The sequence below is a fragment of the Leucopleurus acutus genome, assembly GCF_964270905.1.
Source record: "Leucopleurus acutus genome assembly, chromosome: 4".
In the NCBI taxonomy this organism is placed as follows: Eukaryota; Metazoa; Chordata; class Mammalia; order Artiodactyla; family Delphinidae; genus Leucopleurus; species Leucopleurus acutus.
Genome location: NC_139146.1, coordinates 120,575,974 through 120,597,541, shown reverse-complemented (window position 1 = coordinate 120,597,541; position 21,568 = coordinate 120,575,974). Strand labels below are relative to the sequence as shown.

At 34.1% G+C, this 21,568-nt stretch overlaps 1 protein-coding gene across 4 annotated transcripts in view; it reads left to right on the top strand.

The window, feature by feature from the left end:
* Nucleotides 1-21,568, top strand: part of MAPK10 (mitogen-activated protein kinase 10) — a gene marked incomplete at both ends in the record, with an annotated part of 166,665 nt that overhangs the window by 110,589 nt on the left and 34,508 nt on the right. For 3 of the 4 annotated variants that reach the window (XM_082838953.1, XM_082838952.1, XM_082838951.1), the window contains 2 exons: nt 6,319-6,501; nt 12,270-12,394. In XM_082838953.1, the coding sequence (XP_082695079.1) occupies nt 6,319-6,501; nt 12,270-12,394 (308 nt within the window). The remainder of the gene's footprint in view (nt 1-6,318; nt 6,502-12,269; nt 12,395-21,568) is intronic. The other variant, XM_082838954.1, reaches the window with a different exon arrangement.

The window sequence follows — 21,568 nt, the reverse complement described above, 5'->3', positions numbered from 1 at the left end:
TTTATTTATCTCTTGGGATTCACTGTGTTGTCTGAATTCCAGCCTATCTCCAATTCCTGGAATTTCTCAGATTTTGTTGCTTTGAATACCTTCTCTCCACTATTCTTCACATTATCTCCATGAAAAAACTGTAATTGGACATAAAGTAGACATTCAATTATTCAGCAAATATTTTGAGCACTTACTATGTGCTTATATCTACAGATATGTAAGTAAACAAACTGATGAAAATCCTTGTCATCATGAAATTTAAAATAGAAGTCACAATATATTAGAAGGTGATAACAGCTAAAGGATAAGAGGGATCAAAGTACTAGGATGGGGAGGGTTGTCTCCTTCCTTTTTGAGTTGAAACATAAAAAGTTTCATCAAGTATGCCTCATATAGCATTTTCTTTTTACCTCCTATAAACTTCATTGTCCCTTCTTAACCTTTTTCTTATATAGTGTTATACCCAGAAATGGATGTAATCTTTCAGGGAGGGTCTCACAGAGCAGAGTACAGAGTCACCAAAACTCCTGTTAAATAGCATTCTGTAATTCTTTTAGTGTTTGGAGCTGTTTGTATGAGCTCCTTTGTTTAAAGTCATTTTAATTACCAATTTTAAAAGACCTTGACATTTTTCATCTACATAATACAGAGGTCAATTTAAATGATCTCCAAGACCTCTTCCAGTTTTAAAATACGGGTAGAGTCAGATCTGGCTTTTGTGAGGCCAGTATACCATGCAGTTGGAGGCGGGTTTTATGTAAAAAATATTAATATTACAAATACAAAACTAGGCACAGAGTTTTGCAAGGGACCTGTACAAATGAGTGGCCCCAAAAGATCAACCTTCAATAGCTTAATGAAAATTCTACATTGTGACACATATTAATGTATATTAGATTTGCTTATATGTGAAATATCTCTCCATTTTTTGCTTTTAAGTAAATATAGATTACAATAATAAATAGATTTATAAGATGAAATAGTTTATACTGAGATGCATATACATCATGCTTCAAATATCAGCCTTTGGATATTTCATGTCCCACAGTATTCCATGAGCAATCTGCTGCCAGTGAACAAATAGCCTTTAATTCAAATTGTCAGCTTTGAGTTTTTCAATGTGTTTTGGCTTGTAATATTTCCTCTTCTTGTGCTCATTTATAATGAAAACAGACGTTAGTTACAATTGTGCATTAAGTCACTTATTCATATTTCATATTACTAGAATTTGAGGGGGACTTTTGAGAGGAAAATGACATTTTCAAATAAAAAAGAGTAAAAATATTTTTAAAGTAACAAAACAACTCAAGACATAACCATGAAAATCTGAATCCAGACCTATGTCTTATGAATATATATATATTTCTATCCTGATTTTTACAGTGTCCTCGGAACTGAGAGTTCTTTTGAGAACAAAGTTTATTATACAGCAATATGGAGTAATTACTGGAAAATAAATTGGCAAATATTTTGAACTTTATATTGAATAACTTTTATACTTCACATGAGTAGCACCCCATGTAATATGATATTGTATCACCCCATATACATCTATGATAGCAACATATAATTTTGATCTTTCCCTAGATGTAGATGGGTAGAACCCCTCTTTCTCTGCATGGAGGCTACTTGTCATAATTTCCCATGGTCTTTTCAGGAAAGTGACATGGGGAAAAGGAACATATATTAGGATTTTTCTTTCCCTGAAATATTTCCAAGTTGACAACCCCTAAGTTTTCCATAGCAAATAGGTATGGAATAATCTTTTGGTGAAATTGACCCTATTCTAATTTGTGTCATAAAACTGAAACAGGTTAGTACTTTATTCTTAAATCTGGGCTTAGTAATTCACAAGAGATTGTTAGTATTTCTCAAATAGAGTCCAGGGGCCATCTGGATTGCAATTACTATTGGTGTTTCTTAATGATATCATCTCAGGCGTATGCACTCAGAATCTTGTAGATCAGTGAGTAGAGGGGAGTGATCTGTATTTTTATAAGTTCCCTATGTTATGAATATTCAGTTTGGGAACCACAGTTTTATATCATGATGCCTAACACATGACATGCATACCTCCACTTCCTCATTGCAGACATGAATACAAGGCTAACATAAAGCCACACAGTAATACACAATGCAGTGCCAATGAGACAGCAAGTTGGCTTGCAAGATTAAGTAGCCTCTCCTGGAACTTTTCTATACAGACAGTGCTCTTAAACAATATTATCTTTAAAAACATAGTTAAGAATTTGGGGACAAACACTAATATTCTTTAAGTTGCAAATAGATGTCAGAAAATTTTTGCATAGAATATTGAATATAAGGCTTAGGGCAGAGTAGAAAGCAAGTCTGAATTCTTCTTGATGGTGTCAACTCTGGAAACCATATTCATCAAAACAAAAAGTAATCAATGAAAACAAAACATGAAAAGAAGATACAGTAATTCAAAGGGCATAGTAGAATGAGGTCATTAAAAAATGCTTTATGATTCCACTTAGTAGCTTCTGAAAGTTTAAATGTGCATAGTGTAAATTATGACCCTAAATATCTAGAAAATAATAAGAAAATAATGTATGAGTAATTTCATACATTAGGTTCAAGGCAGTTTGTTACATATTTTAGAAATTTCCTCAACCAAGGAAGTTAACCTAAAATGAGGGCATTAAATGTAAATTCTTGGCTAACTGACAAGAATTAGCTGGAATAATTTTTATTAAATTTTATTTATTTTTTAATTTATTTTACTTTTGGCTGCGTTGGGTCTTCGTTGCTGTGCACGGGCCCTTCTCTGGCTGTGGTGAGCAGGGCCCACTCCCCACTGCAGTGTGTGGGCCTCCACTGAGGTGGCCTCTCCCATTGCGGAGCACGGGCCCCAGTAGTTGTGACATGCAGGCTCAGCAGCTGCGGCTGGCGGGCTCCAGAGCACAGGCTCAGCAGCTGTGGCACACGGGTCCAGTTTCTCCGTGGCATGTGGGATCTTCCCGGACCAGGGCTCAAACCCATGTCCCTTGCACTGGCAGGCAGACTCCCAACCACTGCACCACCAGGGAAGTCCTGGAATAATTTTTAATCTTAGGATTTCAGATAATCATTTTTACAATCCATACTTATTTTGCCTCATTCTTCTATTACAATACTATTTATTGAAGACATTAGTAGTGGTCAATATTTGCACATTATCTTATCATTATACTCTATAAAAATCAAACTTTTTGTAATATGACTATTTTTTATGTAGTGAATTTAGAACTAGAGGATATTGTCAAATGATTCCTATTAAATGACATTTTTCAATTTTTATTAAATACCTTTGATAATTAAGTTGTATGATAATTTCTGAACTAGTAGATCAAAATATTTAAAAATATATTAAAGTATATTAAAATATATATTTATTGCTTTTTTGATAACTGCACAGGCTGGAATCTGTAAGGAATCACATCCTTACTCATATAATAGAAAAATGATGACTTATTAGTGTTCTAAAACAAAGAAATCCTTTTGCAAAAATAATTTTGGCCATTCTTTTAAAAAAAAATTACTATGCTAACATTAGCACATAATCATAAAAATCTAGTTAATATTTTATGTATTTTTAAAAATAAAATCATTGTGGAAATCTGATGATTAAAAAATTTCTTTGAAAAATGCATCACCTTATTTTCTATTTAAATATTAATAAAATTAATTGTTTTATGTGGATATGTTGACCTAATAGACTAGGTAAGCAGTTTCAGAGGCATTCTTTAAGAGGAATTGCCTGTGACAAACATATCATCAATTTTATGGCCAAATTAAAGCAATTTTTAACACATCAGTTCCAAACTTGCTCTTTTTCTTACTGGAATCCTTGGAACAAACACTGGATTTGGAGCCAGGAGACATTACTTCCAGTCATGGCTTATATTTGGTTAATTATGATTATAAAGAAAAATCAATGTGGTTAACTAAGGATAGTGGACAAAGTTGTTTGCAATCCTGTGAACATCTGGAAAACAAATACTTATTACTTGAATATACTAGTCATGTTTGTGTGAAGAAAGAACCTGAAATGGATTGGTTAAAATAGAGGCACACAATTTTAAAGATGACTATACCACATATTTGCAGTTAGAACATTCAATTATTTCATTGTCAGTAATAAAGATTCTCCCCTCCCTTCTTTTTTGTAAACCATTACATCAAGGACCACAATAGTGTTTCATCTAAAAAGCAATTTAAGGTAGGAAAATGTGCTGAGTGCTTCTATAGACTTTAATTATAACTTGTAATAAGAAACATTTTCATAGTCCTTGTTTAATTAATTCCAAAATATTTGAGTCTCCTTAAACTTTACTGTAAAAATAACATGTAATTGTTTTGGGAATGTTACTTTAAAAGCAATCACTTTTTAACTAAATAACTGTATACTGCTAGTTAAATGTCACTATAGTAGTGTGTTGGGAGTATTTTGCCACCTTTGTTAAAAGACTCCTTTACAGAAAATCTGACAGCTTCTTTGCCCTTATTTTTAGTTTGACATCAAATCTTCAGAATCCTAAAGAAGCTTGACCGATGATTAAATGATGGCTTGTTAGGACGTGATAACTTAACTGTATTAAAGAGTAGATCTCTTTTCATAGTTTACAATGTAAGCACTGAGATTTATTTAACTGTATTAATGTTTTCTATTTAAATATATTTAAGTGATTCTAGCTTACCTATATCCATAGTACTAACATAAGTTTTTGTCTAAGAGTAACTTTTAACTCTAATCTTTTGAAATTTTTTAAGTTTATTTCTAATGATTTTCACTTTCTCAGGCACATGGTAATTTAGATTAATTTTTATTGAAATGTTCTTTTTAAATTATTCCTATCATTTTGTAAAGGAATATTCTTCAGTTTTTCCCACTTTTACTTCATTTCTTGATATTACACAATCATGTATTTTTTTCATCCCCATACTTGAGACGCTATGTAATAATTTAAACTTTATTCAGCTAGATTATAAGGGAAATAGAAGAGAATTTGCAAATTAGCTTGATTTTATCTTTGTTCAATCACCTATCTACATTGTTTGCATTATATATTTATTTTGGCTGAATATAGTTAATTTTGTCTTCTGTCAGGACTGCTCATCTTTTTTAGTCCAACCCTATGGAATAGCTGGGGTAAAGATTTTATGAATCTCAATTAAGTAGTATTATGGTAAAGTTACCTGAACTGTCACAAATTACATTAGTAGAAATGAATTAATTAACTTTACACTAAAGATAGAGTAGTAGAATAAACAACATAGGAGAGTACACTGCCTGTGGTATGGGATTTAAGAATTTCTAAGGTTTCCATCGTTCATTGACACATGGCAAGGAAATCTGTTAGAAATCAACTTCTTCCAGTTGGCTCTTCAGAGTTTTCACAGGTATTTATCATTATCAAGGCTCTGACATATCAAATATCAATGATAGATGATAAAGAAAATCTCAATCAGTGGATATGTCTGTGAGAGACCCCCCCCCAGTTTTGTAAAGTATTAACTTTCATAGAGAGGTAATATTTATTTTTCTTGTAGAATTCCCTATGCTTAACATACTTTTGAAACACATGCACTTGGTTGAAATCTGTTTTAAATTGAACATCCTATGTTTACCCTCATATCCCCAGTATTCAGGGATACAGGGCACTATTATCAGAAGTAAGTAAATAGGTATGAAACTGCAACTACTTTGATAAAGAGAATTTTTTTTTAAGTCTTTGGTAAAGAATTAGTGAGTTACTATCAAAAATTAGATTGACCCTATTTGTAATGCATATGAGTGGAAAACATTAACAGATAATGAAATTTCCCATTTGATAGAGAACAGAAGAAAAAAACCTTAAAAAGAATTTAAGAAAAATATAAACAAATCTTATAAAATATTTGTGTATTTGTCATTTTTAGAAAATAAATGATGGAAGTAATTTCATGATAATATTATTATATGTCTTTATATTTTTTTCTCTTCCAAATCACATGGTTATACAGAAGTTTAGCTCAAGAGGAGAAATTCTTCTTGTGTTATTTAAATACCTTTTCATCTTTACAACCCAAAGACTATTTCATGATATCCTATTTTAAGTAATGCTAATTCCCCAAAAGTGTATATGTTCCAAAAGTGAATTTAAAATTCCAAGAGGATTCACTGCCTGACAATCTGATTTTATATTTCTGTCCTTTGTTGTTTATTAAAACTCCATTTGTGTTGATGACTGCTCGGGATTCTGAGAAGCAGTTAGTCTCCCAACTAGTGAAAGGCAAGTGCTAGTGGCCTACACTTGTTTTTGCCCTTAACTATTCAATTCTCAGATATTGACCAGTGGAACAAGGTAATTGAGCAACTAGGAACACCATGCCCAGAATTCATGAAGAAATTGCAACCCACAGTAAGAAACTATGTGGAGAATCGGCCCAAGTATGCAGGACTCACCTTCCCCAAGCTCTTTCCAGATTCCCTCTTCCCAGCGGACTCTGAGCACAATAAACTCAAAGGTAAGCCTTTCAGGGACAACTTCAGAACCACTATGTGGGTGATGGGCAAGCTATAGAGACATCTTTCTTGAAATACCTCAATTTAAAGAGAGGTATTGTTAAAAGATCTTCTTTACAAGGGGGGAGAAGCCAAGGATTTTAAAATTGCCTGGATATTCAGAGAGAAGGTTAGTAATAAAGTGTGTAATAGTGGTGCGGGTTAAACTATTTCATGGGGCTTATTTAGAATCTTAAAATTATTTTGCAGTGCTAACTCTAAAAGACCAATGTAATATACATGGAAATAATTGTTTCAGTTCTTTTTATTACCTGGAAAATACTTTCAACACAAGTTTTTAGTTGTCAAATCTTAGAGCTATAGATGTTTGAGTTTTCTTTGCATTTTATGGAATGCTTAACCACCACTTTTTTCATTTTAGAGTGATAAATGAGATTTTTTACCTACACATTTTGTATTCAGTGTAAACATTTTCATTAATAAGTAATTTTTCTACTACTATGTCTGCAGTTATGAACTTTAGTAACAAATCTTAATTTCTTCACCAACAAAACTGGGATTATAATGCTTGGTTATAGGACTGAATAAACTTGGTAACGTATAAAGTGTAATATAAATAATATATTCTAATTCTTATTTTAACTTAGGACATTTTAGAGAATGTGATTTTGAAGCAAATTTGATTTTTTCCACTGCCGGAGCTGAAATCCTACCCCTTAAAATCTGTGTGAACTTAGGCCAGTTATCTCATCTTTCTGTACCTCCTTTAACAAATGAAAGTAGAAAGTTTATACTTGGGAAGATTAGCTGACTAATTTGTCAAGCACTTAGAACAGTGCCTGGCTCACAGTAAGTGCTCAGTAACTATTAGATATAAAAATACTAATAAATATTTATTAATAATAAAATAATTATTATTTTAGGTGGATCTATACATTATCCCAGAAAAGGACACATGCTTGTGAAATTTTATACCAAATGTTCAGTGGACAATTAACTACAGATTTAACATTCAGACTTAATTTATAGCTAATATAGACATAAATGAGATGGAGAAACTTATTTCCTCCAAACTTTTATCTGATGGATTTTAAATGCACAGCAATTGTTTCTGTATTTGTGACACTTTTGTTGCACAGTTGGGTTTCTTCTTTTTTTTTTTTTTTTTTACTTTATTTTTATTTTATTTTTTTTTTAACATCTTTATTGGAGTATAATTGCTTTACAATGGTGTGTTAGTTTCTACTTTATAACAAAGTGAATCAGTTATACATATACATATGTCCCCATATCTCTTCCCTCTTGCATCTCCCTCCCTCCCACCCTCCCTATCCCACCCCTCTAGGTGGTCACAAAACACCGAGCTGATCTCCCTGTGCTATGCAGCTGCTTCCCACTAGCTATCTATTTTACCACTAGCTATCTATTTTATGTTTGGTAGTGTATATATGTCCATGCCACTCTATCACTTTGTTACAGCTATCCCTTCCCCCTCCCCATATCCTCAAGTCCATTCTCTAGTAAGTCTGTGTCTTTATTCCTGTCTTACCCCTAGGTTCTTCATGACATTTTTTTAATCTTAACTTCCATATATATATGTTAGCATATGGTATTTGTCTTTCTCTTTCTGACTTACTTCACTCTGTATGACAGACTCTAGGTCTACCCACCTCATTACAAATAGCTCAATGTTGTTTCTTTTTATGACTGAGTAATATTCCATTATTATGGAATATTGGAGTAATATTCCAGTATATATGTCCCACATCTTCTTTATCCATTCATCTGTTGATGGACACTTAGGTTGCTTCCATGTCCTGGCTATTGTAAATAGAGCTGCAACGAACATTTTGGTACATGACTCTTTTTGAATTATGGTTTTCTCAGGTTATATGCCCATTAGTGGGATGCCTGGGTCTTATGGTAATTCTATTCTTAGTTTTTTAAGGAACCTCCATACTGTTCTCCATAGTGGCTGTATCAATTAACATTCCCACCAACAGGGCAAGAGTGTTCCCTTTTCTCTACACCCTCTCCAGCATTTATTGTTTCTAGATTTTTTTAAGATGGCCATTCTGACCAGTGTGAGATGATATCTCATTGTAGTTTTGATTTGCATTTCTCTAATAATTAATGATGTTGAGCATTCTTTCATGTGTTTGTTGGCCATCTGTATGTCTTCTTTGGAGAAATGTCTATTTAGGTCTTCTGCCCATTTTTGGATTGGGTTGTTTGTTTTTTTGTTATTGAGCTGCATGAGCTGCTTATAAATTTTGGAGATTAACCCTTTGTCAGTTGCTTCATTTGCAACTATTTTCTCCCATTCTGAGGGTTGTCTTTTCATCTTGTTTATAGTTTCCTTTGCTGTGCAAAAGCTTTTAAGTTTCATTCGGTCCCATTTGTTTATTTTTGTTTTTATTTCCATTTCTCTAGGAGGTGGGTCAAAAAGGATCTTACTGTGATTTATGTCATAGAGCGTTCTGCCTATGTTTTCCTCTAAGAGTTTGATAGTTTCTGGTCTTACATTTAGGTCTTTAATCCATTTTGAGTTTATCTTTGTGTATGGTGTTACGAGTGTTCTAATTTCATACTTTTACATGTAGCTGTCCAGTTTTCCCAGCACCACTTATTAAAGAGGCTGTCTTTTCTCCACTGTATATTCTTGCTCCTTTATCAAAGATAAGGTGACCATATGTGCGTGGGTTTATCTCTGGGCTTTCTGTCCTGTTCCATTGATCTATATTTCTGTTTTTGTTCCAGTACCATACTGTCTTGATAAATCTACTGCTTTTAAGAGCAACATCAACTATATGCAAAATTAAAAAGTGCTAATACCCCAGGTGGAGATTTTGAAGAATGTATGTCTTTATGATGCTAATTGACATGTCAGGCAAAAGTAATCCCTTCCTATTAAGTCACTTATAGTATAACAATACAGAGGCCACAATCCTTGATTAAATTATTTGATATAATGCAAACACTTGTAGAGAAACTATTCAGTAAAATGCCATGTTTAATTATATAATCCCAACCTTCTTGAGTTTATTTTTTGGCTTTTTAATTCAATTTGAACCTCTACAATTATATTACTTTTGCAAATAATAAACTAGAAGATGTGCTATATACACACACACACACACACACACACACACACACACACACACACACAATGGAATACTACTCAGCCATAAAAAAGAATGAAATTTTGCCATTTGCAGCAACATGGATGGACTTGGAGAACATTATGCTAAGTGAAATAAGTCAGATAGAGAAAGGCAAATACTGTATGATATCACTTAAAAATGGAATCTAAAAAATACAACAAACTAGTGAATATAACAAAAAAGAAGCAGACTTACAGCTATAGAGAAGAAACTAGTGGTTACCAGTGGTGGGGGTGGGGACAGTGGAAATATAGGGGAAGGAAGTGGGAGGTACAAACTATTGGGTGTAAGATAGGCTCAAGGATGTATTGTACAACACGGGGAATATAGCCAATATTTTGTAATAACTATAAATGGAAAGTAACCTTTAAAAATTGTAAAAAAATTTTTTAATTAAAAAAAAACTAGGTTGTGTATTTACAATTATTAAATTATAATCATAATATAAAATCAGCAAATTATAAAGAATTACACAAAGAATCAAAGGGATGAATTTATTCTACTGTTATTAAAGAGTGTAAGACATTTACTTGCAAATGAAAGATGAAGGATTAAAACCTTTTCTTCTTCCTCATTTTGTTCCCTACAAGCAGTATTGATCCTTGTTTCTTAGTAAGATGATTTGGTGTTACTGTCGTTCATGTCCCTATTGATGAGGAGACCACCCCAACCCCCCTGACCCTTTCTAAGAGTAGAAACATAGGTGGATTTGATGGGAGAACCTGTGGGACTGTGTGAGTCTGGGTATAAAATCAGTTACAAATCAAAGAGATCTTTGAACCAATGACATAAACCAGTACAGCCCCGTTAGATCATAACAGGGTTATTAACAATGAGAACGATTAATTATTGAAAATTAATGTATATTTCTGTACTTTTGTTACTCTTGTGAACTTCACAGTATCAGTTTGGAATTAGCAGAAATTAAATTTCTAGAATTGAGATCCCCAGAAAAATGACTAATAAAGAAATCTTCCAGTCTAATTTAACTAGCAATTTTTATAAATATATAATTAGTATAAATAAATATATAAAAAGTATTTTATTAAAATGTAACAACACCAGAGATTCTAATGTCATAGATTGCTACATTTTAACTGTAGTACAATCAAAATTATGAAAAAACACATAAAACTAGAAGAGAATACATTAATAATGAGAGTGATTACCTGTGGGGAAGGTGGGTTTTTCTGGATTTTATGTTTTATGTGATTTCCAAATTTTTTATAATTAACCCATATTTCCTTAATAATCAGAAAAAATTGATAATTAAAAGTTGATACATATTCATGGATTCAAACACATTGCCTTTTTCCTAATTTAGCAAACCAATTTAGAATTTGCTTTCTTTAATTTGAAGTTTTACCATATGTTTGGAATAAACTGAATATTTTCACCATAAAAACTTCCAAACCAGTTTGTATCTGTATTTTCTTGAAAATTTTATGTATTTTTAGAGATTTTTAGAGTGTCCTTTAGCAATGTTATTAAATAAATACACTTAATGATTATCACCGTGTAATTTTTTTATATCCCTAGCATCTCACACTGTACCTGACACACAGTAGACAATATGTATTTTATAAACTAAACATCTCCCACATCAATTTGGTTACTAAGTCTTGTGGATTCTTTCTCTCAAATCTGTCCCCTCCTCTCAATTCTTGAAGCTTCTGCTCCCATTAAAGTCCTCATCATTTCTCCCATCTTCAAAAAGTCACCCCTGACCTCCTTGCCTCCCTCTAGACACTGCTTTATCCTTTTTCGCAGCTCAGAAAAGTTTTAAAATGAGCAGTGTACACTCACTTTGTTTCCATTTTTAAAACTTCATTCTTTTAAATTTATTTTTAACTATGCAAGCAATACATGTACATATTTTTTTCTCCTCAGAGGTAACTATGATTTTCAGTTTGTTGATTATCCCTGCAGACCTTTCTATGCATTTATATTCATAAATAGAGAGACAGGGAAATGTTGTGTTATTGGGAAGGGACAGATTTATACAGTGGCATCAGGATCTATGGTTCATCCTGCAAATTTTTTTTTCACTTAAGACCATGTCCATGTGAGTCCATATAGATCTACCTTATTCTTTTAAACTGCCAAATATAATTGATACAGTTGTACCATAGCTCATTTAGTTGCTCTATAGGTGGACATTTAGATTGTTTAAAATGTTTTAATCCTTGACCAGTGCTGCAGCGAACATCCTTTCTAAATGCTTTTCATGAACATGTTAATTGTTTCTCTAGACTGTATACCTAAAAGTGGAACTGTTGGGCCATAAGGTATTCACATTTAAAATTTTAATAGATACTGCCAAAATTGCCCTCTAAAAAATATTTATCAATTTACACTGCCACCAACATGAATGAAATGACCTGGAGTTAGTGGATATTATGCCATCTCTTATTTTTGCAAATTTGATGGATAAAAAAATATTTTCATTGTTTTATTTTGCATTTCCCTAATCACTTGGTGAAGTTACCTGACATTTGGATGGAAGGTGCTAATTGATCTTTGTTTTTTAAATTTTTTTCTCCCTCCAAAAAATTTCCTTGCCAAAATCAAAACATTACTATTTTTTTTCTCATTCATCATTTCAGCCAGCCAAGCCAGGGACTTGTTGTCAAAGATGCTAGTGATTGACCCAGCAAAAAGGATATCAGTGGACGATGCCTTACAGCATCCGTACATCAATGTGTGGTATGATCCTGCCGAAGTGGAGGCGGTAAGTCTTCAGCTTATTTTATTTTCCTTCCACAAACAAATCATAGTAACTGGGTGCTCCATGGTGTGAACTGAAGGAGAATTAGAATCCAAAAGAATACTCAAAGGACCTTCATAAAATTCCTAAGTCACAAAGCTATTACCTTCCCTAGTAAAAGTTATTTTCTTCAGCCTGTGTTTTGAGTTGTGTTTCTTTTTCAGGATTTCCCATGAGAGATGGTGATTTAGTCCAACAAACCTTGGCTGTCCATGAAACACTTCCATTAGTTTTTGTTAAATTGTTAACACCACCGGTGTCTCCTCCTTTATGTTTAATTATCAGCCTCTCCTGTTGCAAACTAAGTAACAGAAAACGTAAATAAGTCTCTTTGCCTCTATTCCAATAAGATGCCTGTCTTTAGTAAAATGTGGTACTAACAACATTTAGATTATAAAGCTTTTACTAGGCCATTGGTGCCTTTGTGAAGCCTTGCATAAATCAGATGAGAAAAATCGGGTATTCCAATAAGGACACTATTTCAGATTGGTTCTAAATTTCAGGTTGGTTCTTACCAGAGTCAGATATATCTCCATATTTTCCAACCAGATATAGTTTAAGAATCTTCTCAGAAGCATAACTCTTTTCAATTTTTAAATTATTTTTCAACCATTTGCTGTCTTCTCTTCAATCACTTTCTTATCTGCCTTTCTCCTTTTCTCTCTATGGAGCCAGGGCTGCTCAGGGCACAGGGCTATTGTTTTGCCCATGTGTGTCCTGTAGGCCTCCCAATAGGAATGTCCTCTTGTCCCTCTTTTTGTTTGTTTGTTTTCTTGTGAACTTCTTTATACCCCAAGATATTCTTGGCCCGGACAATTTTTGCATTGTTTTGACTTCTTTTCCTCTGCTTCATTGTGTGCTTGCCCATGTTAGAGATGCTAAATTCAAGGGTGACATTAATTCTCATCCCTTCACCCTCCACTGGAGAAGTGAGAGCTGACAGATGGGAGTGAGGATCAGGTAGAATCAAACTTTATAGACATAATATTCAAAAAGCGACTTTTCATAGTAACCCAGCTCTTAAACATTCAAAATTTTCAGAGAAGACACTTCAGTGATAAATGACTCTTCCTGTGTGGAAACTGAGGTATAACAGTCTCTCATAACATTTTCTTAAGATCTGCTCTCTTAAGCAGTTTTACAACAATGCTGAAATTTTAATTTGATTTAAATTAATTTTTAGTCACTTGATTTTATTGTTACAAAATAAAATCCCCCAAATTAATTATTTATGAGTTTACTTCTAATGCTCTTAAAACTAAAAATACTAATGTTCTTACAGCTAAAAACTAGAATCTCTTCCAGTCTCTCATTCTTGGGAAATACTTCAAAGAGGTTCCTGGGGTAGAATGAAATAATGAAATAAGTAAGAGAAAGTATGATGTATATGTATGTAAAAATTAAGCATAAGAATTTTTTCTCTGATGATTTTTGAGGTTATGCTGATAAAAATTTTAGACAAACATAAATTATTTGAACTTATTGCTCTTCACTTATTTTGATATTTCAAATCATGTGGCCTATGTATTTTTCCATATATCTAATGTAATGTGTATAATCTGTTTTTAATGGATTGTGACCTAGAGTTTAATTGGAGTCATAAAGTCTGCATTTGTAATTCACTTGTAATCATAGTGCCTGTAAAAAAACAATTGCTTAGAATCTGTAACAATATATTAATGAGTAGTATCAATGGGTTTTTTTGTTTGTTTTTTGTGTTATTTTTTTGTGGTACGCGGGCCTCTCACTGCTGTGGCCTCTCCCTCTGCGGAGCACAGGCTCCGAACGCGCAGGCCCAGCAGCCATGGCTCACGGGCCCAGCCGCTCCGTGGCATGTGGGATCCTCCCGGACCAGGGCACGAACCCGCGTCCCCTGCATCGGCAGGTGGACTCCCATCCACCGCGCCACCAGGGAAGCCCTATCAATGGATTTTAACTTAATTTTAACTTTTTATGAAAAATTCCTTTGAAGGATAGAAAGATAAAATTGAGGGTACCTTACATGGCTAGAACCTTTTTCTCAGCCATTTCAATATTGTCAAAATAAGTTTCTTTGGAAGAAAATAGAGTCAAGTAGAGAGTGATAAAGGAAAAACTGCAAGAGAATGTGATATCTTCAGGAAAAATAAAGAATAGAGAAATACTATGTGTACTAATCTGTTAACCATACTACAAGCTATCTTATCACGTTTCCAAAAGTTCCAAAGTACCAAAATGAAAAGAGGAGAGCATATGAATGCTGTCATAACTGTAAGAGAGAAAATTATTCATGGAAAAATGAAGTTGAAAATGTCAAAAGTTGAATGTCAAGGTTAATATTCATCTATTTGTGTAATATTACATCAATTTTGAAGTTAGAACTGCTCAAATTATTAGCAAGTTCTTATTCAGATAATGTTCAGAGCAACAGAAGTATGTACCCTGAACACGAAGGCCACATTTTCTGTCAATGCTTTTTCATAAAACAATTGGGAGGTATTCTAATTCTGTTTCAGTATTCATCAAGGGGAGTACAATAGCATACACAAATGCAATTTATTGAGCTGTATGCAATGCTGCAGATATGGAAAGATGGGTTAGGTTAAAATTTCTGTTCTGCCACTTACTAGCTGACCTAGGTCAAGTTTCTTAACCTTTCCTCACTCAGTTTTCTTAACTAAGAATAGGAAAAAATCATACATAGTGCATAGTGTTCTAAGAATTTAAAGAGGTAATGTACATAAAGTACTTCATACAGTAGAAGTACTTCATACAGCCAGTAGAAATCATAAATTACTATTCTCATAATCATTACTATTACTGTTATGACTTTTACATGCAAGCCTTTACTACTCTTTGATGTTAGGAAAGATATATTTGGTGAAAAAAGACCAGCTGGCCAAGAAACTATAGAAATACTCTATATTTTTAAAAATCACTAAAATTTATGTAGTTTCTGCAAGATTTTAAGATGTTCATTCTTTTTTGGCTGATGTATACCCACCACTACCTTGCCAAGTATAAAAGAATCCAGTGCCATTAATTTAAACCAAAATAAAGACAAATTACATTGTTCACAAATCCTCATTATAATTTATCTTTAATAAACTAAGGTATAGTCAGGGCTATTTGAGAGAATAAACTTGAACATATTCTCTGTGCTCCGTTGGAGGGAAATACAGAAACAGTGAAGATCAGTTGCCTGTTTCTTACCAGATTCTTGAGTTTAGAGACCCTGCTAGGATACAGGGTGGCTCTCACCCTGCAAACCCTGAGAGTAGGGGTATGAACACACTTTAGGAGGACTTTTGTGAACTGAAAGCTAAGGAGGAGTTGATTAACTACGTCTCAAGGAATATAAAACAGAAACTTAAGGAGAATATGAAATGTGACCACTTTTTAAAACATAGTTTTATGTTTTTCAAAAACTCCTGAGCACTCTATGAAAGCTCCTGAGTACAGAAGCCTTACTAAGAGCTTCTGTAGTTGTTCTGCATTGCTAGGGGTGGGAGAGGGCTATGGGGAGGGAGGGAGAGAGGAGGGGGACGAGATGTGCTCAGTCACCAAACCAAAGATATCAAAACTCAAAGTAATCATCATAAGGAAGCCAACTGAAAACCTACGGGGTTAGAGAAGGACATATCTTTATTTCTCAATTCATGATAAGAAGGAAGGCTCCAGACCTGACACTGGAACCATTGTCTAAGGTGGGACTGGTGCTGGGGTCCTGGCTCACAGCCAGTAGTGATCAGGTCCACTGTTGGAAGACTCTGTCTCAGAGAGGCCCAGATCCAGTCCTAAATGATCAAAACATTACTCTGAGAATCTGGACAAAGGGGCAGGTTGAACCAGTCAGGCAGCTGGTATCTGAGAATTCTGTCCTCCAGTTGGCAAGCCCCAGGTATAATACTTGAGAGTGCAGAGGAGGGATGGCAGGCAACTTAGGACCTTCTGTATGGTGACTGAGTCAAAGTCACAGGAAGAATGCTAGAAGAGAGGCTTGGAACATGGGCCACAGCTGAGGATGAACTGGAGAGAGAGGCTGGGAATGTTCTGTTAGGAATACAAGAACACATGCCATCCACATAGAGACCAAGGGGAAATGGTATGACTAACCCAGTCAGTGTGGGTGGAGTGCAATTAGGGAAGCAAGGCCAGTCCTGAGTTTGTTTATTATTTCTTACCCAATTCAAGATTAATTTGGGAATTGGGACAAGGCTGGGTGGGAATTTAATCTACCCATATAGACCTCGAGTTAAACAATCTGGTCTTTAGCTCTGCAGTGAGAGAATAACCTGGGAAACAGAATAACACTTACATGTATTAGTGCTGAAGTTCGATTAAAATAAGCACTTAGAAAATGTAAGCCAAGAATAGTCAGTACTGTTACACATTTACTGTCTGTTTACAACATAAGGTAATTAATAGAGCCTTAAATGTTTTATTGTTATTAATATATACTATTTCATTGCTTTAGGGATTATGTTATTTTTTGCTGACAGTGAAATAATTTATAGGAACAAGCTAAACTATTATAAGCTCTTTTATTGCAAGGCCATCATAGATTTCATGCCCTTTGAGCAGAGTTACACTCTGACATTATTTTAGTTATCTTTTTGTCTGCCTTTGTATCTTATTGGTCATTACCAAAGTGAGCACATGGAAAGGGTGACCAACCATCCAGGAAATATGCACTATTTTCAATTTTCGTGTGACATAGATATGTAAATTTTACTCTTGTGTATGTCTGGAAATATGTTCAAGGTAAATCTTAAATGAGAGCTTAAAGATCATTGTAGAATGGTTTCATGCTGCAGTTCAGCCAATATCAACATTCAGAATATAAGCTTTACAACTGTGAACAGTGACAGGGACACAGGTTCATAAGCCATGATGAGGAGAGTAGAATAGGGCTAGGCGTGGGATCAGAAAGCACTGAGAAGAGAATCAGAAGCCTGTGGTCAAAGTAGCAAAGGTTCCAGAGCTTGGTCTGAGCAATCCTGAGTGAGGGCTGGCTCTGTGAGATGTGGACAAATTACACAGGGCAGGCAGATAAGACCAGTTCAGGAGAGACATGTAGTCTAAAGTCTGAGGTCTGAGCAGATACCACCCTAGAAGGCATTTAAAGAGTGGCAAAGCTAAGAATATTTTCTGATTGCAATGCAAAAGTCAAGAGCAAATTCTCTTGGAACAACCCAGAGATTAGCGACAGTAGGAAGCCTAGAGAGAGAAGATGGTTTATTGGAGCCCAGGGGTGGGTTGTGATGGCCTGTCCAGTGGGAGCTGGGTAATAGACACAGAGGAGATGCAGGTGTGTCTGGCAAGAGAAATGGGGAGAAATGGCCTGGCTTCTCCCCACTGCCCCCATCTTCTAGTGGTGTCTCCCTTCTCTTGGCTGAGACCAGCCCTAAACCAGCCGATAGGTGAGCCTTGGAAATGCAGCCTGCAGGCGCCAGCCTCTGAGATACAGAGCAAATAAAGGAAAGTTGAGGACTGTATCTGTGGGGAAAGAGGCCCAAGGCAGGCACTCATCTATTCATTCTTTCCTCATTTGCAGCTCTAAAACCCCTAAGTAAAATTAAAGTAACCAATGGTTAGGCTCACTTAATCTGGAGAGGAGAAGACTGGAGGTTGGAAGAGGTAGGTGCTCAGGGGCCACACTGGGTAATAGTGAAGTAAACATTATCCCCTTAGAAACTCCTAATATTTCATTTCCTCAAGTATCTTGTAGAAATCACAAGTACTATGCCAACCCGATAGTCTGGTCATGAGAGCATTTCTCATTGGGTTTGCAGTTGAATGTGTGTAGTTCTCCTTTTGTATGTTGGTGTCATTTTTTCAGTTGTTTGTTATGCTGTTGTTGATGGCCTGTGGAGCCAATGCTGGACAACATGTGCATGGGGGAATGAGGGATTCAGCGATATGTTTTCCTTTAGGTTGCTTTCATTCCACTCTTCTGCTGCCAAGTAGGTAAAACACACCAAAAAAGACCTCTGTCATTCTTTCTTCTTACTCACCTCTTTGTTATTTCTTCCTTCTTTGTCTTTCCTTCTCTCCTTAGCCCTTTTTCTTTATCCAGCTCCCACAGAGCTAGTCACATATGTTTCGATTATTTATTAGCAGTTTGGTATTTTTCACTCTGTAAATATTTTATTAAACCCAAATTGTGTGTCCCACACTGACCTAGGTGCTGGTGATTCAGCAGTGAATTTAAAACAAAAAACAAGGTTCCTGCTTTTACTGATCTTCTAATTCTCTTTAATATATTTATTCAGTTAATAGCCAATGGAAATTTTTATTGATTAGGAATTTTATCACTTATTATCTCTGGACATAAATTCCTCCAAATGTGGGTTATCTATCTTACTTGACAATTTAACCTGTTTAGTATATAGGATTCTGAACGTAAGAGGAATCTGTAAAAATTGTCCCTCAACGTTAATCAGTTATAAATTGCAATGACTGTTTCCTAATCCTTAACCAGATTGCATCAATAGCTTTGAATTATATTTAACAAACTATGATAATCTATCTCTAGCTATGATATTTTAAAAAACTTGTCAGCTTTGAATATAAATCATTGTCCTGACCACGTTTTAGTAACTGAAATACATAGATTATTATTGAATAATCAAAGAATCCTGAAGTTGGCATACTAAGACTTCATATGTAGTCTAAAGATTCATCTATAAGTGTTGACTATCTGGGGCCTTCAAACAAAATTCAAGTGATTGAGGGTGATGGTGGGAAATTATTCTCATTTTCTACTTCTAATTCTCCTGAATATATTTTTTGTAGTGAAAGCTAATATTATTTGATTATGATTATCATTTGTTAACTTGCTCTGTTACCTACTTCATGAGTTAGTTATTGTTTGTATTATCTTTATCTTCACTAACTATGGTTTAACCAATTATCTTCTACTGAATACTCTTAAATCCATAAGTTCCTAAAACAATGTGGTAAAGAATAGGCTTATAAATATATTAAATTATAAATGTATTAAGTACATTCTGCTATACTCAGAATGAATATAAATTTAAGAATGAGAAAAAATACGAGCCTTCATGAATATGAACTTGATGCATCTAATGCTCAATCAGTCCCTCAGTAGTTTTATGTTTTTGTGATAAACCACTGAATAAAAGGTATATGTGCTTGCTTCAAATATTTTATAATCTCTTTATTAAGTCAGTGAGTCTAACACCATTAAACATGAAGTATCTAGAAGAAATGATTTAAATGAGTTATAAAAGAAAACAACTCTCTGTATAGGCTATATCTCTCCCACTGAGAGGAAAGGGGATTAAAGTCTTTGTAATTGACATTTCCCTTTGTTGAGTAATATCAAAAGGTTAGGCCATGTCCTCAAGATAGCTTCTGAATAAGTAATCAATCTGAAATTCAGAAACTTCTGTTTTTGTTTCCTGATTTCTCCCAGGGGATTTAGACACATGCTTAAAGGGCTAATAGATATTATTTTTGTTTGCCTTTAGTGAGCCTGAGAAGCAAGCCAGTTTGGAAATGAAGTTTATTATATAAAACTTAATAGAAATTCTCAAACTGTAAAAAAAAAGACCTTTTAAATATTATTAAAAACATAACCTGCAACATTTACATTATTTAAGAATTTTTTTAGCGTAATCTAAAAGTTTTATTGGGGAAGAAAAAGTCTATCTCACCAAAATAATAAGAAAACTAGTTTCTCTTAACATTTAATGGGTAAAAAGCCTCCATTGCTTTTCATTAAAGCCAAAAAGACTGCATGGTGCTATGTCTCTGAGTATGACCTGGGATTTTACTAGGGATCGTATTACTAGTTCAGTACTAGTAATAAGATGCTTCTTGATGTTAAGTACACTACTTTTAGTAAGAAAAAAAAAAACTCCATTTACTTTTCTTTAGATCATTTCAATCATGCTTTTTTCCCTTGGATTAAAATTTGGAAAACTTATAAAGAGTTTTTTCTTTTCATATTTACAGCTAGATATATCACTATATGTGATAAAGCACATAAATTGAGTTTTCCCAAAAGTCCTATATGGAGCTTGTATAAAGGAAATTGTTCTCAAAAAACATTTCTCAGATTATGTCTAGCATTTTAAGAGTATCAAAAATTATAAGTAAGTTCTCTTAAATATTTTCACAAATAGGACAAGCTATCCCATTTCAGAGCAAGGAAAAGAATAATTAACAGCGGTACCTCAAATATTTAATATCATGGATTTCATTTCCACAGTATGTTATAGTATTCATTAAGTGTTTTAAATTTGACAATCAGTCTAAATGTTTCCCAAGTGTTCATCACTAGCCTGGTCTATAATTGGGGTGCTGGTCACTGGTGACCTTTTGCTGTTAGGGGTTGGAAAGACTAAGAGGTTACTGAGTGATGTTTTAAGGTGAAACATTATTCTACTCTCTCCATTCTAAAATTGCCATCATTTAAATTCCTTTTTCAGACTAAGTGTTCCTCTGAATTCTTTCAAATATGATTTATTCTACTCACAGAGAGTTAATAAATTGGCTGAATCCCTCTCTCAGCTGTTCTCTCCATCTGTTCTGACACACGGACTACCTCTTTGAGTCTTATGATTTCTTATTATTGCAGCATACATCATGCTGAAGAAAAGCTAGTGCGACTCCCTGGCAGGCTTAATTTGAGAAATAGTTTAGTGCCATCTATCTGTCACAGAAGAACCTTTTAGTGCAGAGTTGAACTCTAAGTAGGTTTATTATACTCAGAATGTATATAAATTTAGAAATAAGTAGAAAGAAACATGAACTACAATGGATATGACTTTGATGCACTCCAATTATGTGTTTAATTATAGAAAGAGAAATTTGTATTTTTTGATTCTCATTTGCTTGCTTAAAGTTAAATCGATGTCTCTAATTCCTAATATCTGCCGTTTGTGGAATTCTAAATTTCCATCCGTTTGTACTGATGTATCCTTTTCAGCAGCAAAATGTGAGCAGTTTACTAACTGCCTTCTAAGGAAAAATATAACTTACATTACAGTTCATATGCCCAGTACCTCAACTGTTAAAGTGAAAATATCTTCTGAATCACATTGGGATTGTTTTGATGCCATGTTGTTGGGAGCTTGTCAAAATGTTTGCTGTAGATAGATTTAGCCACCTGCTTTTAGTGGCTCCTCT